The sequence below is a fragment of the Cyphomyrmex costatus genome, unplaced genomic scaffold (assembly GCF_001594065.2).
Source record: "Cyphomyrmex costatus isolate MS0001 unplaced genomic scaffold, Ccosl1.0 scaffold85, whole genome shotgun sequence".
Lineage (NCBI taxonomy): Eukaryota > Metazoa > Arthropoda > Insecta > Hymenoptera > Formicidae > Cyphomyrmex > Cyphomyrmex costatus.
The window spans coordinates 109,508-127,854 of NW_017280430.1; the positions used below are offsets into that span (position 1 = coordinate 109,508).

The window sequence follows — 18,347 nt, forward strand, 5'->3', positions numbered from 1 at the left end:
GTGGTGGTGGTGGTGGTGGTGGTGGTGGTGGTGGTGGCAGTGGTGGTGGTGAGTTGCCGCGAGTGAGTGAAACACCACCGTCATCATCGTCGTCGTCGTCGTCGTCGTCGCTGCTACCGTCAACGTGACTGTCGTCGTCGTCGTCGTCGTTGCCGCCGCCGCCGCCGCCGTCGTCGTCGCCGGTAGTGATAGTAGTGGTACCGGTGCCGTCGCCGGTGGTGTTCGTAGTAGTAATAGTAGTAGTAACAACGGTAGTGGGAGGCTGCCTGGAGTGAGAGAGGCACTATCGGGACGAGAGAGACGGAGAAAGAAGAAAGACGGGGACCACGAGGACGGCGACGAGGCATCATTATCGTCGTCGTCGTCGCTCGTTCGCCACCGTCCCCGCGGTGGCGAGATAATACCTGGTTTTCTCGCCGGGGAACGATCGCCGACTTGAATCTTAACACGTACATCGGGAGCACCGCATCGTCGGCCGCGTGCGTGAAAGAGAGAAAGAGAGCGAGACAGAGAGGAGCAGCAGCCGCAACGAAGGTCGCCGCCGGTCGGCGAGCAGCGCTCGCTGTCACTGCGAATCGCTCGTACACCCTCCTCTCTCCCTTCCGTCATCTTCGTCCCCTATCGTCCTGCCCTCTTGTCACCTCCTTTTCTTCTTCGTCCTTCTTCGCTGTCACTATCTCCTCCTCCGTCAAAGGAGGATTCCGCTGTTCTGAGCCATGGCGTGCTGCTTGTCGGAAGAGGCGAAGGAACAGAAACGCATCAACCAGGAAATCGAACGGCAATTGCGGAGAGACAAGCGGGATGCCAGACGGGAACTCAAGCTGCTCCTACTCGGTGAGTTTCATCGTTTCTCACAAAAAGGTGGCGGCGCCGGCCGGGAGCCGATAAAACGGCCGCCGGAGAGTGCTATAAGAGTCACTCGCTCTCATCCCTATCATTTTTTTTTTTCACCGAGGTAAAACGGGGACGGATCGCGTGCAGCAGGTTACTCCAAAAATAGCGAAAATTGTAAACCCGGCGTTGAGAGACGCACGGGAGTGATTGTTTGCAGGTTACTCGGCTTAAACTTCTGTGCCGTCGTCGTTTGCCGGGGAAGGTAAGCGAGTAATTTGCCACTCGACTTGCCTCCCCACTATCCGCAGCGTAAACCCGGCATTAGTCAGGAATATACGAAGCCGGTAAAAGCAAACCGAGTTGAGTGGTAAGTCGCTCGCTCGTTCGCTCGCTTTTCCTCCCTGGGAGGAAATTAATGAAGGACGATAACGCCACGTACGAACCCGGTAGGGAGATTAGTGTAGCGAGTAGCAAGAGTTGCCAACTCACTGTTATTTCGATCGAGGCAAATGTATAGGTGGTAGACGACCCCTTTCCTTCCTTTGTATGGAGATTTCTTTGTTTCGACACCCGCCGTTTTGAAAAGTGATTTCGGCGAATATTAAGTTAAGTTCTGTAAACGTAGATGACTTGGGACAGTGCAGGTAACTAGGGACCGCGTGTACTTTTGTTCAATTCAATCGTGGTGTGCATCTATGAGTCTCTAAAGAAAGTTTAAATTTTAAATTTTCTTTAATGATTCTCATGGATAGATATCGCTGAATTTAACAAAAGTATATGCTGTCCCAAGTTACCTGCACAAAAGAGAACATAGTGGACTCTTCATAGTTCTTGATTTCCTTCAGCATGATGATATCTTCTACATTGAAAACACGCCTCCATTGCATAATATATCCTCTGACCGAGAGAGTTTTGTTGAATGAATCTTCGCAAGTATAGTATTTTTTTTTACTAAAACCATCGATTTGGATCTTTTCTAGAACGTATGTGGATCACTTGTTATTATTATATTACTTTTTTGTGATTTTTTGAAATAAATAATACACTCTTATTAATGCTAAATTATTGTAATTTCAAAATCTGATGATCAAAAATGATACGGCCGCGGTTCTAATATTAATGTATGAGAAAATCTCGCGTTAATTATATAGAAAATTGAATCCCGGTGAAATGAGAATCAATTTTCGTGTAGTTTGTAATATGGCGAACAAAAGGTATCATTGACAGGGTTTAATAATGGATAGTTTTTGACCTGTGATGTATCAAAGGTAAACTTGTATTCATGTATAGAACACTTTTGATACATCATAGCTTAAAAACTATAATTGAACTTTTGTTTGCCACTTTGTAAGTTATATTTATACGAAAATTAACTCATTTCATCAAGATTCTATTTTCCATATAATTAATTAGTGCGGAATTCTTTTATAAAGTACTATATACAAGTACTATATATTTTAATGTATACAATACACACACACACACACACACACACTTATTCTTTTTATTATAAAAAGTACCATATATCCGCACACGTTCAACAAATCCCTCAAACGGCACAATTTCTTTTCAGATAGGTTCATCATACTGAAAGAGATCAAAATCCGTAAAGAGTCGTCCTCTTTTTGTTATGGATAATGGTTGGTTGCTGGTTTCGCATTCAAAGTCGATAGGGAGGAAAGTCAGGTAGCCATGGTTATGGAATAAGTGGCTGAATAACGTGACTACTTGATTTGCCTCTCTTTTCACTAGCCAAAGCTATACAAATATAAATCTGGTATTAGCGTTGCCATTATGAATAAAAATCTGCGCATATTAAGAGTCTTATTAGGTTCGGCAAAATCACGACATGTACTAAAGATTTTATTTTTCTTTCTGTGAGACGTATCTCACAGAAAGAAAAATAAAATCTTTACGTAGCTTGATTTGTTTGTTCATAAAATTTTTTATTGCAAATAGTTAAATTTTGAATATCGTATTGATTGTCTTTTTATTGTTTTTTTTTAAATATTATTATAATAATAGATATTAGTAATTAGATATTATATTTAAAAAATTTAACATGGGCGTTGATAAAATTTTTTTAGCAGTTGCGTGGTTAATTCTAATCATAATATAAACATAATATAAAAAAACATATTTTATCCCTTTTTAATTCTTTTTAATATATAAATTTTTAAATAGCAAACATTATATATTTTTGTACAGAGTTCGTTGATGCCTCGAAATTCCCAGTTTTCACAGAAAAAACGATTATACTAAAGTATTTAAAAATTTAGGTAGATGAAATTGAGGAAATTAGGGAATTGTTGGGGAAATCGAAATTGATCAGGGAAATCAAGAAAAAGTCAGAGATTTTTGCAGAATTTTCTAGAAAATTGAAATTCTTATGTTTAAAGACGTTTAATATACATATATCACATCTACGCACTTTTGGAATATTACCAATTTAACACATTTAAAAAAGTAAACAATTAGCGAAAATAACTAGTAGTTTTATTACATTACTATGTTAAATTGATCTCTCAACAAAATATTTAATAGTTTTAAATCGGAACGAAAATAAGCATTTCACAATATTGTTGAAATTTAGGTAAAATTATGAAATCCAAACAAAGAATTTGTGACAAAACCCTGATCAAAATAATTTATGTAGCAAACTCAAACATGATGAGCAATGCTGCAAAAAGTTTTAACTATTCTAGTAACCAATTTGACCGTCCTGTATAATTATTTTGATAGTCCAACAAAATTATTTTCAGCTCTATATTTAGTTAAACTTTCAAGATACCTTAACCGTTTTTTTTTCCGCATTTAAACAACAAAAAACAGTTTCGCACAAATTTTATCTCGTTTTCACTTCTGTATTTTTAGTGGAAATCTTGAGAAAAACGCAGTAGTGAAAAAATAAAAAATTGTGCGTCGACAGAATGGTTAATGTAAGCCGATAGTGATTTATGAAATTATCGAATGATGAAAATTCGTTCGACAGACATCGTAAGATCGCTTAAGCACAACTGTCAATTCTGTCGTCCGAGAGAATGACGATTATTAATTTTGTCATTGGCCGTCGCGAGATTACCCTGATTGACCCCTATGTACTCTCCTTTAGAAAGAGTCGCTCGCTCATTTCATTCATGCGCGCCTCTCGCGAGCGGCCGCGGTCGCGGCCGCATGCCGTCGACTCCGACGCCGACGTCGGCGCCGCCCGGGAGGCGACGTCCGCGCGTCACGTACGTTTTCTCGTCCTGTGCACGAGGTCGATCGGCGCGGCCGGCGTGCGCTTGACAGCTCTTTCTCGACCGGCCGCCGCGCTGCTCCGCAGCGATACCGCTGTCTATATACACGGTGTCCCCGAGTATTACCGCCGCCCCATCGCAGTCGATGTCTCCTGGATGAGAATTTCGTCGGACGCCACTTTTCGAGGCGGCAATTTCTTGATATTTAGCTCTAATGTTAAATCATTAAAATAGTAATTACATAAGAAACTTAAACATGATGAGCTATGTTGCAAAAAGTTTTGACACTAACAATCAGTTCCTATCCTATATATAATTATTTTAGTCCAACAATTCATTTATATGTTAAGTTAGCACCCCAACTATAGTACTCAGGAGTTCTGATTAGAGTTCCCACTTCCTTTTGACGAGACGAAGAGTTCCCTATAGTTAATAACAAGAGTTCCGCTCAATAAACATTTTTTTACATTTTTTAAAAATGGGGTGCTAACTTTTTATCGAATTTCGAGGTGGAATAGTTCTGAGCGACTTAATAGCTTCAATTTGCCTAGAGTTCCTGATATGTAAAAAAAATTTTCGAATATTAAAAAAAAAATTAAAAATTTTTGAAAAATTAATTTTTAGATACAATAGTTCTGATGATAATTTCTGCTTCTTTTTGACGATACGAAGAGTTCTCTATGATTTTTAATGACCTATGCGCTTAATAATCATTTTTTAATAATTTTTTAAAAATGGGGTGCTAACTTTTTAACGAAATTCAAGGTCGCATAGTTCTGATCAGCTTAACAGAAGTATTTTGTGAATACCTAGAGTTCTTGATACATAAAAAACATTTTTGAAGAACAATAAAGTTTAAAAAAAATAGTAGAAATCTTTGAAAATTTTTTTGAGAATACCGAGTAGTTCTGAGTAGCGTTTCTTATAGTTCTCGACGAGTTCTATCGAAAACTGTGAGGTGAAAAAGCGATTGGACCAACAGTTTGTAAGATACAGCGACATTTGTTAAATTTGTAAGATCATACAATTTTTAAATAAGTATATCTATAAAAAATTAGCACCCCATTTTTAAAAAATTATTAAAAAATTATTATTAAGCGCATATGTCATTAAAAATTATAGAGAACTCTTCGTATCGTCAAAAAGAAGCAGGAATTATCATTAGAACTATTGTATCTAAAAATTAATTTTTCAAAAATTTTTAATTTTTTTTTCATTCGAAAATTTTTTTTACATATCAGGAACTCTAGGCAATCGCAAATTGAAGCTATTAAGCCGCTCAGAACTATTCCACCTCGAAATTCGATAAAAAGTTAGCACCCCATTTTTAAAAAATGTAAAAAAAATGTTTATTGAGCGGAACTCTTGTTATTAACTATAGGGAACTCTTCGTCTCGTCAAAAGGAAGTGGGAACTCTAATCAGAACTCCTGAGTACTATAGTTGGGGTGCTAACTTAACATACTCCATTTATATCCATGTAGTCTAAAATCTATTACACACGATGCAGTTTTCCTGCGGTTTGTGCGGTGCAATTTTAATAATTTACTAAAAACACAAGTAATCCACGGAAAAAATATCCAGCGAGAAAAATACATTTCGTGTGCTACTGACTTAATTTTAATCTTTTTAATTTAAGTTATGGTGAATTCAGTTACTTACATTACACTGGATTAAAACACATTGGCTATTTTGTACTTATCTAAATATAATAGCATAATATAATCAACTTTGAATCAACGATTAATTAATATATGTATATACTCTGTTAAATATTTTCGTTATCACACACACAATATCATTATTGAATATTTAATTGTTTAAAATGTTTATATGCTTCTATATTTAACTTTGCTAATTTTATATATAGTTTTAGTGTACTAATCTGGTTAATGCAAGATAGAATTTGCTATTATAATACTTTTTCCAATTCTAAGAACCAAAAAAAAATAGAATAAGTTAAATCGAGATTAAAGTTATGCTCGTTTTTTCATTTTTTGATTAATTTGTGATTTAACTTCATTTAACTTGATAATTATATAAAAATTTGTCTAGCCATGATTCATTATTAGAATCGTGGTAACTTTAAATGTTACAAAATTATCAATTTAGTGATTAATCACATCGAGAAAAAGAATTTTTTATAATATCATCAGGTTAAGTCTAACCACAAATTAATAAAAAAAATGAAATTAATTATCCTCTTTAGACTTAATTTTATTGGGACGATTTAAACAATTTTTTTAACTCAATTTATGCGCATTTTAATAACTAATTTATGCTAAACAATAACTTTTTTTCAAAATTTTCGCTATTCTTCCAACATATACATTATTATGTATATTATATTTCAGACGATGCTAATAAAATTAAATAATGTCAACGGATAGTATCTTCAAATTTGATGTACGTTATAATGCATACAGAATCTGAAAAACCTGGACTTTAATCTATATTGATAGAAATAGAAAAAAAAACAAACTGACGGATCGAATTTGTTATTCGTAAGATACACCTAAATATGAGAACGTGTCTAAAATAAGTCGTGCAAGTCGCGAAATTGCATTCTAGATCAGAAGTTTTGAAATATAGATAAATATTTAATCTTTATAATTAACCGCCAAATATATTTGATAAATTAGATAAGCTTGCTTATCATTAAGCTTATTTAAAACGTATAAACTTATTATAAACGTATTAAGATGCTTGTAAGGTTTATTTTGCAGATTTTGGGTAGATTTTGGAATAAACGAGTAATTTATAAATCCTGCCACCCCCCTCCCATTTTAATGTCTAATATGTAAACTTTATCTTCGCGCGCCGCGGATCGGTAACAGGAGCGCCAACTTAAAGCCCTTTTGTTACTCCGACTGCGTATCAAATTCGCCTTGCTAACGATCTGATGAGGAGTCGTCGCTCGTTAAGTGTATTGTTTTCCCTGGGACGTTCTTTGTGGTTTCGTGATTCACGCGAGCGCCGCGTGTGCATATTTACCCACCTATTCCGCGAAACGAAACACTAGCTGGGCGTGCTCTCGCGACGTTCTCTTATCAAATTTATCATCTCGATCGCATGAAAGATCGTATGAATCCTTTTCTTGAGGTAGTTGTATTTACAGGCTGCTCTTTCTTGACTTCCATTTCGTAGATTGAATATGCTCATGTTTCAATATTTAATTTTAATCAAGTAAGTATATCAATTTCTGCTTTTCCTGCATACACATATGTGTTTACTTAAAAATGACAGTCTTGCAAATGAAGATATATGTACAGAATACTTGATAAAGTCAATTCGAACACAGGAGGTCGAAGTAGCAATTACTTATATTTCTTTCGTCTGAAATTGCACAATAAATATCATTAGATATCTTTATAATTTAATTAACTTAATAAATAAATATTTATTTATCAAACGTTGTCGAGATATTATGCTAATTTGCAAATTATAGACTCGTCAATTTTTGTAGTGCTTGTTAAAAATGTAATATTGCTAGATTTTTGTTTGAGACTAATTGCAATTTTTACGAATCGCTGTTATATGTAGCCGCAAATTAACCACCGCCTGTATTTCTGTTGATTAATTCTATAATAATCTCGTCCAATGGTCACCTCATTATCGATAATAATTACTGTTCGCTTATTATGTATTCGTGCTTTTATCCAATCGTAGATTTTTTCGGAGATAACGACCCCTGAAATGAAAAATTGACGTCCTGATGTTTACCGTTGTTTTGCGCCCTTATCTGACATCCGTTTTCGAAATTAATAGACTTTCGAATTTAATAGACTCGGCGCGGAAATGCACTGGTGCGGAAGAGCAACTGCTAATCGTCGTTGTCATCATTGGATACATTTCAACGAGTCGTTCATATACAAGGTGTCTTGGAAAATACTCAATTATAATTTTAATAGCATATATGGTAAAAGATCCAATTACTGACAATCTGATTTTAAGTTCCAAATACTGGCAATCTGATTTTAAATGTATTTTTGTCATTTTTTAATATATAAATTATATTATAAGAATGTAATTGTATTTATTTAATTTTACTTAAATTTTGAAAGTGTCTACTTTTATAAGTAAGATTAAATACAATTACTTATAATATGATTTATATATTCAAAAAAGCATGTAAAATGAAATTACCAGTATTTGGGACACTGTCAGTAATTGGATCTTTTACCCTATACTCTGAAAAATTGCGGTCAATTTTTGCTCAGAAAATACTTTTGCGAATATTAATCATGTATTGTAATTCCTCGAGTTTTAATATGAAGTATCTTGACAATTAACCCTTAAATAATTCTTTAATGAAGAGGACAAAACTAAGATATACATGCATTAATATCAAGTACATATTATATTTATATAATTTTATATACGTGAGCAGTTTGATACTTTCAGTCAGTAACTTTTTAAAAGAAGGCTGTTGAAAAAGTAAGTCAAATTTTTTGGTGTAAAAAGAAATAAATAAGGTCACTGGCTTATGAAACTGCCTACATGTAATTTTATATTTATATATATAATTCATATATTTATATTATTTTTTGTAATAAATTGGTGATCCGGTATTTTCAGGCTTTTGATGTCTGATTCACGCATCTGACTTTCGTCATAATATGCCGTTGTAAATTATCACGGATTAATGCAATCCGAATGTTCGCGAATTCCTCAGATTCGCGGTCGCGTTTATCAAATCAATTTCGGAAATAAAGGTTTCAATTAATGCGGCACCGGCCAATCGCCGATTCAACCCGTTCTCACACTCCACCAAGTTCCGAATTGTCGAACCGCGGTCGACTCGGCAAAATTCTAAATCGCGAACCTGCAGCTGCGATTCGACGATAGCTCGCGGCCATGCGCTGTATATACACGTACACACACATATTTGCGCTGCTTGGCAACATAACAATTCGCGAGTTTGGAGGAACAATTTGCGCGATTCCCGTCACGGTATCGCATTCCGTTGGTTATCGAAAGCGCATTCGCTCTTCCTTGTGGAATGCATCCGTTAAACGCATGATACAGCCCGATCGTAGGATACGTGATCCTGCGACGAGTTCCTTGTCGCCGAACGATTACGAGTGACTGTCAGTTCGTGACTTTACGAGAATTTGTGAGACAATGTACTATATATATAAGGTAGTTCTATTAACACCACCTTAATTAAACATTCATTTTTTCCCAAGAATCATATTCGCCAGATATTTTTCTGTCTTTATCTTAAGAACTTTGTTTTAATTTACTTTCATTTTCTAGTTCGAAACTTTTACAAGTAGGGAAAGTATTTTTAAATTGATGCTTATTGGAAACAAGTGAATATTATCTATATATTAAATGTTAAATAATATTTGTTCGTTGTACTTTTTGCAAATAATACACGTAAATGAAATATTTATCTTCTTTCTAAATCTAGGACAAAAATTTTTATATAAAAATATGAAGGTAATTATAATTTGATACAAAATTAAAGATTAAATAATTTTATCATGAATTAAAATATAAGAACGCAATGTAATAATCAAGATTGTGTTTTTTATTTAATTTTAAATGAACTTAAAATGATAATGAATGTCTGCTGTAAACATATTTTACTGGTGTGATAATTAAAATAGTCTCTCGATATTTTCTCGAACAGGTTTCATGTCAGAATTAAATATAAGAACTCTCCTAACGTTTCATAAGATAGTTATGAATCATCCTGCATGTATAAACAGTCATAAACCGGTTTTAAGAGACTTCTGTAATTAGGACAACTTTTTCTGATCGAAGATATTATGAGCTAATCGATATAGAATTTTATAGCCTTTATTTGGCCAATCCACATAAAAGTTTCGTCATAAGTATGACTTCAATCTATCTATTATTCTCGTTTCTCAAATAATCCCAGTACACCTTCCATGTTTATCTTTCCGTTATCGAAGTAACGGAGAAATCGCAGAAAGAAGTACCGTGAGTATATATTAGATTCTCTCGGACTCTCTGTTCTTCTGGTCGCGGAGACGTGAGCGGCGTGATAAGTGAGGCACGATTCTCTCATAAGAGCATTTCCTCTCTCAAGAGCTCCAGTTATCGTCAATTAAGTTCTCGATCTTCTATTGCGTCTTTTTGCATCTTACACACACACACACACACACACACACACACACATATATATATATATATACATATATATATACATGTATATATATATATATATATACGTAGATTATTGTACACTCTAAAAAATGTCAGTGCGAACCTAACACTCCTGATGAGGATTTGAAACCCTTGGTATTTATATCAAAATCATCATGGTATGAATTATTATTCCATTGGTGTGTAGATTAGAAACCTATAATATTAAATCCACAGTATAGAGATTATAAGAAGTTATCTTTTGACAAAATTAATATACTGAAAATTGATAACTTCGTATTTTCGCTAAATATGAAAAATAACTCCGAGAGTGACTCTGATATTGATAAAAGAAATAATATAATCGTGCAATAATTTTCTGTTAATTTTGGGGTGATCTGTATGAACTTTTCTCTTCATACGTACACATATTTTTTCCAATATTTTACACGATTGAAGTATTAATGAGTCGTGGAATTATACTTCGCACAGAGACAGTCACGCACGTATTTCGACGCATTTCGATGTTTACTCGATCCCGTCTGTATAAAAGCTATTAATGCGCGATTAACGACCGCGTGTTTTCAGTGATCGCGTGATTGCGCAATTAGCGACGGTGTTTCACCGATTCAATGAGCTCTATTTTTAAATCCGCTCACGGCCCGAGGAGCTCACGGGGCTTTTTATCGGCTTATCTGTGTTTATCGCCCACCGCGAATAGGAGAGGAAACTCGCGTATATTTGTGATCGTTAGCGTGGCGATTGTTCGCCACGTACACGTGGAATAATTTGGCGGCTTTTATTCAGAGCGTAACATTATATGTGGCGAGAGAAAAATTATTTATAGAATCAGTGCCGGAATCTTGAAATAAGTAGAAAAAGTGAGAAAGAGAAGACAGAGAGAAGAGGGAAGGGGAGAGAAAGGGAAAAAAGGAAAGAGAGAGGACTTCCTATGAAACGCACGTGTCCAAAAAGGCATAGATACGGCTAATGTGCGTTGGCTAATATCGAAGGTAAAATATCGATACTTCGATAGTTCAAAGTGTCATAAGTATTCTTACATGAGTCGTGGGGTGCAATAACGATGTGTAAACCATGAATAAAAATGCATAAAAATACAACTTTTATATATACCAGTACTAGTACATACAATATGTGACTGCGGCCTAATGTGAACTCTTAGATTCTTCATTTTATGATTAAAAGGTGACGCGAAAAAGTCACTATATTTTATATAAAATAAAATTCGACACAAAAAAGATCCTGTAATACCAAAATATTAAGCGATCACGTTTTTAAGCTGCATATTAAAAAAAAATGTTAAAAATAAAATCTTCATAAACTATGCTTTATATCAAGCTTTAGAAACTAATAAATAATAATCTTAGTTTTTCCTCAAAGTGAATTTTTTTAATAAAAACTAATAATTATAATATAATTTATATTATATATAAATAAATTTAATAAATATAAATTTAATAAATATAAATTTAATAAATATTGATAAAATAAATATTGATAAAATAAATCTTGAATTTGTGTGTATGTTAACTCTTATGTCGAAATAAATATTTAGAAATAAACAAGAAATATTGAAAGACTTCAAAACCATAAAAGTGATTATATTTGCTAAAAAGAAGTCGATTCGAAATTAAAATTTCCGCAATAGTTTACTCAGCAAGAGAATGATACTCGGAAAATCCAATGTATACGCGAATATGTACAATGGATACAGTACATAGTGCATATGGCACATGTGACACGATTTCATTGCGAATTTCTAATTTCAACGCGATTGTTGTAATTAACGGAGTTATAAATTCGACCAAACTGAATATCGATATCTTGCGACTGTCGCGGCAGTGAGTTAGCGCCGCTAGTTCGCCATTTAATGCGAAATAGACAGAATATTCGAAACTGGGATTAACGTAATATTCCACTCTATCGAACGACATGCGCTACGGAAGCATCCATATGGACGCAAATATGCATATACGTACACATCAGCGAACGACACTACTTGCAGGATCCGGTACGGAGAGAGTATGCAGATGCTCCCGATATATCGAACGCGCGTAAATTTGCTGTAACTTGCCAATGAAGATAATTAAAGATTATCAGCGTACATCGTTGGAACAACGTTCTCCTTCCTACCACGCAACCGACTAAATTGATTGCATCCCGTTAAACGACAATACGCGATAAGATTCATTACTTGTCGTTAGTCACCTGATTGTGATATAACACGTGTAAAAGCAATCGCATTTGTTAGCGCCAGGAAAGAAGGCGAAGCAAACTGAATAAACACAATGAAAATAAAGACCGATGCACACGCAAAAAAAAAGCAGCTCCATTACCGTCTGCCGTCATTTTTTACCATATATGTATTTGTTTTTTTTATTTATACATATATATTGAAGTTTCTTTGTACGTTACATGGGTAATTTTGTGTGCATTTCTGCGCTATTATTTCATGTAATATTCGTTTCTGTTACTGGCTTGTAACGACAATTTTGCTGGTGCCTTGTCATTTGTGCTATAACCCTATGTTTCTTTTGTCTCTGAACATTTTACTTCGTTGTTTTTTTTTAATACACATTGCAATAAAGATGAAGATAGAAAATATAAAAATATACGAGTACATTCTATATCATTAAATTAATTTTATAATTTATAGATTTTAAGTCTGCCGTCTTTTGTGAATAATTCTTAATGATGACTTACATAATATCGTTAAAATTATTGATGAACGCCTTTTTTATATGGCTTCTATTTATCGTGAAAAGAAATTCCAGAAAAGCAATGTTTGCCGGTTTCCCTACGGTCCTTCTTGGTATTTCCCTGACCAGTTTTAACTTCTTGCCGACTTTTCCCGGTTTTCACGGTTTTCCAGACTTGCAGCAATCCTGCATGATGTGTCAAACGCACAGCGAAAATAGCGTCGCGCGGAAAATACCTCGGCAAGAACCTTCGTGGGCTAATGCACACGGATTAAAAAATAACAAATCGATTTTATGATGGGCTTATTTATAAGGGCTTAATTTTAGTTATCACTCACCCCGCAAATTGCCTAAAAATGACGATCTCCGTTTCGCATTTACAATATATCGTTACTAATATAATTTTTTATATAATATTCCATATACAATATTCTCTGCAATACTATAAACAACTTTATTGCTTCTAATCCAATTGTTAATTAATAATTATTTCAATATTTGTTTATAATAACGAATGAAATATTACGTAATATGTTCGAAAAGTTAAAATAAAAAAATGCAATTACCAATATATCCGAGAAAAGTTATCGTTCAATCATTGAAAGAAAATCGAGTTACAATTTCATTGTAACGAATGGAACAGAATAGCAAAATTAAACTGCTATTTGTATAGAAAAATTTAAAATATAAAAAAATAGCATTTTTACACCTAGATATACAAATTATTAAAAAAAAAGGTATAGATTTATGTAAGATTTTACTTTTGACATTTTCTTGCTGAATCTTCCATTATAATATGTTATAATGTGATGCATCTCTGCGAGATACCTATAATGAATGTCGGTGTAGTAAGGACGTAATTTTTTAAGAACACGAAGTTGATTTTTTCTTAGAAAAGATTTAAATGGATTAGTAGACTTAATTATGGAGTTATTTACCTCACTGAAGGCCTTCGCGGCTTAACGCACACGGATTAAAAATAACGAATCGATTTCATGATCGACTTATTTATAAGAGCCTAATTTTAGTTTCTATACAACAACGCGCGAACTTTCCTAAAGTACAAATTATTGCAATTCAATATGTCTTTCACAAAGTAACGATAACATTTATCAACATAATAAAATATTTCATACATGGTGTCTCAGAATGATCGTCAAATATCTCGTGGTGTGCTGAGAGAACAGACTAAACTGATGTGAGTGGGAAACCTCTATCATTTTGAAATTTTTGCAATAGTTTACAAGATTTTAATTATCAAATATCGCCGAACATTGGTTTTCAATAATTGTTTACATTTTGGACACCCTGCAGTATATGTTATTCCTTTCTTAAATTTATAAAAAAATACATTATTATTTTTTTAAGCATTTTTTGTATTCGATACGTCACCACTTTTAGGCCTTAATTTTATAATTATTTTTAACGATAATAACAATTGCACAGATTTTGCACATAGAAAGAACGATTTTGCTAAAGAATCTAAAAAATTTAGCTATAAATTTAGATATAGATTTAAAAATAATTTCGTTGGACTATCAAAATAATTACGTAATTATTTAAAATATGAGGAGCAATGTTGCAAAAAGCTTTGACATTTTAACAACCAGTTAGAGCGTCCTATAAGTATTTTGATGGTTCAACAGAATTATTTTCATATTTGTAGCCAAATTTTTAGATGCTTCAGTAAAACTTCCTTTTTTTATTAAAAAAAAAACTATGCAACAACAATATAACAATACCCATTATTTTGTCATTGAGGGTTACTGCAGAATCTTATTATCCCAAATGTTCGAAGAAAATCCATTCCAATATTGTAAAGAAATAGAGTGTGTTGCAGAGACGCGCGTCGCGTTTTTCTCGCACTAATTTGATGTGTCAGGACGACACATACAATACATCTCATTGATCGAAGAAAGAAATCCGAAATGCACTAAGAGAAATGTTTCGTACAAACAACTATAATTTTGTTGATTAATCAAAATTTTATTTTAATCAGAAAATTGTGTTGTTCTAATCAAAATTTAGTTAGAAAAATAAAATTTCAATTAGAAGACAATTTGTAAGTTAAAAGAGAACAAAATTTTAGTAATTCATACATCGAAAAATTATATATGATTGTTCAAGCATTTCATTCAGTGTTCAGCATGGCTTGTTTACACCGTGTATTCCGCCAAGTATGTATAATGGCCATTCAACTCGCAACTATTCTGTCATATTGTTCGACAAAAGGTCAACACGGTAGTAGCACAGATCCGGCGAGTTACGCCGGCTCGCACGCCGCGGCTACGGAAGCGACCGCAATCTTTAATGTCACTACTTCCGGGACCGTGTTTACGAGCGCGCTAATAATACTCGAACGACCGGCGACGGCCGACTTGATACTACAGTTTACAGAATTACTGGCGAATTTACTCTGGAGCTTTTTCCCTATTGTCCAAAGATCTGCCCTTGCAAATTTCGCGGCTTAAACGATTACGTTGTCACATTTTCAGCGTTCTAATTACAATCCCGTTTCTACCAATGTATTATAGACTCTTAGCGAATTTGGTTGAACGCATGAGTGCCTATGCACTAACGTGTAGATACATTAAGCCGTTGTACTGTGTAAAAATATTAATAATATAAATAGCTATATAAATATTTTATTTTTATAAATAATTAAATAAAAATAATAAAAATTTAATCTATTAAGTAAAAATAAAATGCAAATGTTTCGAGTTATAAAATACAATTTCGCTTAATAACACAATAAAATGTATTAAGGATTTAATCCGTTTTTATATTTATAGTATAATAAACACATATTTTGATGTCAATTTGCGTACAACGGCATTAATGTGTATCAATGTGCACTGAGTGCATCTGATCGAAAATTTGCTATAACTTTGATCTTAATTCAATTTACTCTTCATCTTTTTCTAATTCTTGGAACTCGAAAAGGATGAAAAGTTATACTGAAAGAGCAATTTTTTTTGCTGAAGAATCTAAAAATTTGGCTAGATACAGATCTGGAAATAATTTTGTTGAACTATCAAAATACTTTTGCAGAAATTTACAAAATTATTCTTCAGATTTGTAACTAGCTAAATTATCTTCAGTAAAATTGCTCTTTCAATGTTCAGCTGAACCAAGATTAAAGTTAAACTATATACATTGGTAGAATAGTACCTGTTTCCACCAATGCAGATTAACTTTAATCTCGGTTTAACTTACTGTTCATCTTTTTCTAATTTTTAGAATTAGAAAAAGATGAAGAGCAAATTGAACCGAGATTAAAGTTAATCTGTATTAGTGGAAATGGGCATAAGAGAGACAGAAAGAACGGAACCAGAAATTCGATAAAAATACTTCGAAATTTTAATGCACTATAAATCGGGTTTCTTATATCAAATAAAAAAACAGATTGCTCTGTACGAAAAAAATATATACACCCTAAAAAATAGCGATGTGAACTTAATATCATGCGGTGCCTATATGATTCTTTCTGTGATTCTTGGTGTTAAATTAATACCAACATATAATGAATAATAAATCTTATTGGATAAACGAAGAATACTATATTTCTTTGCTTATATTTACTTTATTTACAAAAAATATTTTTCAAGTATCTTGTGGTCAAGTATATATATTTTAGCAACTTCAATTTTTGGAATGAAGACAGACTTTCGATTTTTTATAAGATATTTAGCGCTTTTTTTTATAAGATATTTTTTATAAGATATTTAAACATTTTTCAGTTTCGAAATATCCTATATAGCTGCGGAAAAATTTGCTGACAATTGGCAATATTTTACGTTATTTCTCACAAGCGGGATAAAAACAAAAAGTACAATTTAACATGAAAGAGAGAAAGAAAATAAAATTGCTTTTTATATAGAAATATTTTCTGCACAACGAAAATAAATCTTATTTATGGATAAAAATTCCATAAATGTACAATACGCGTTATAATATCAAATACAACAGACGTAAACAACTAGCAACAATTTTTAACATGAAAGAAAGCGTTGAAGCTGTGATTTATTGTGTTTTTTTGTGTGCAGTTTTCCTGTTTATATTATGCACGTTTACCGCCGTCATTATTACAAATTTATGGAAACAATTGGCATGGCAATAATTTAATTTATCTATTCACAATTTATTTATATTACAAAATACTTTCCCTTTTTGCTTAAAATGACCGCTATTGTCATCTCCGGAAGTATTGACCTTTTCTTTGAATACCTTGTGTAACCTCTCAAATGCGGAAGGGTTATATAATAATAAATTTACGATTTTTTTAAATGAAAATGGTAGGAAATTGTGCGTATTACAAATAGCATGCGACTATACAGAAGGTATTAAACAGTATCGATTATACAATTCCGGTCCCACTATTGAAATTAATTTTAGAAGCGGAAATGTGATTTCAATTACCGTTTTCGTCTGCGTGATTCAGTCCTGCAGTATCAATGCGCATTTATGAAACTTTATGTGAGTCATTCAGCTAAAAACTTATTTAACATTTTACAAAAAGGATTTTGTTTTTTTAAGTTTTTTTAAATTATTTTAAGAATATGTCATAAAAAATAAAATCGATTACAGGACATTTTATAGAAATACGTAAATTGTGCGTATTACAGAAGTACTCGATTACCGTATATCAAATGGCATTGTTATGATATATTTCAGTTCCATCAATTAAATTACTTAATTTTATCGTAACAGCGGAAATGTGATTTGAATTGTTTTCATCTAATTCAGTTCACGATGTAATTCAATATCAATGCTATTTATGAAACATTATACGAATCATTCAGTTAGTTTATTCAACATTTCACTCCAATTGTTTTGAAGTTATATCGTAAAAAATAAGTTCTATTATAAGACTTCTCATAGAAATAGAAAATCAAGTGTATTTCTTTTCCTTTATTAAATATCTAATATTGGTTAATATAAACAATAATGTTAATTGAAGTGAGATAATGCTCAAACGTCACGCTTCAGAAGTCAACCTCGAGCACACCACACTACAGTATAACAGGCACCGTATAGTTTCAATCGCAAATCAATTCTCTTCAGATATCTCTTGTCATTGAAGAATAGGTCGAAGGGACTTCTCGAAAGTTTCGATATTTTTGATATAAAAAAATCAAAAGTCATTGTTTAAAAATAATTAGCGAAGAATGCCACGGGATTTTCACTGTATTTTCTAAAGGCTCGTGACGCATTATACTCCAACGTGACGTTCTGGGGTTAATTGTAATTTACCCTTCTTACGCAAAGGAAGGAAAGGGTATATCGGGCTCGAGTCGCAGAAAAACTGGTCATTTTATCGATACCTCACCTTTACTTCGAACGCAACATTTTATTTCTCGGGAGCGTCCCTCTTTAATAACTAAAATTGCTTCCCTACGTCAGCGGTGTTATATAGCCATTTATTTTTAATCGGTGCT

General features: G+C 33.2%; 1 protein-coding gene across 10 annotated transcripts in view; it reads left to right on the forward strand.

Annotated features, from left to right (window-relative positions):
• The first annotated feature begins 48 nt into the window (after nt 1-48).
• Nucleotides 49-18,347, forward strand: part of Galphaq (G protein alpha q subunit) — a 42,051-nt gene continuing 23,752 nt past the window's right edge. For 8 of the 10 annotated variants that reach the window (XM_018549670.1, XM_018549660.1, XM_018549666.1 and 5 more), the window contains exon 1: nt 705-834. In XM_018549670.1, the coding sequence (XP_018405172.1) occupies nt 717-834 (118 nt within the window). In that variant the 5' untranslated portion in view covers nt 705-716. Of the gene's footprint in view, nt 835-18,347 lie in introns of all 10 variants that reach the window. The other 2 variants (XM_018549661.1, XM_018549667.1) reach the window with 2 other exon arrangements.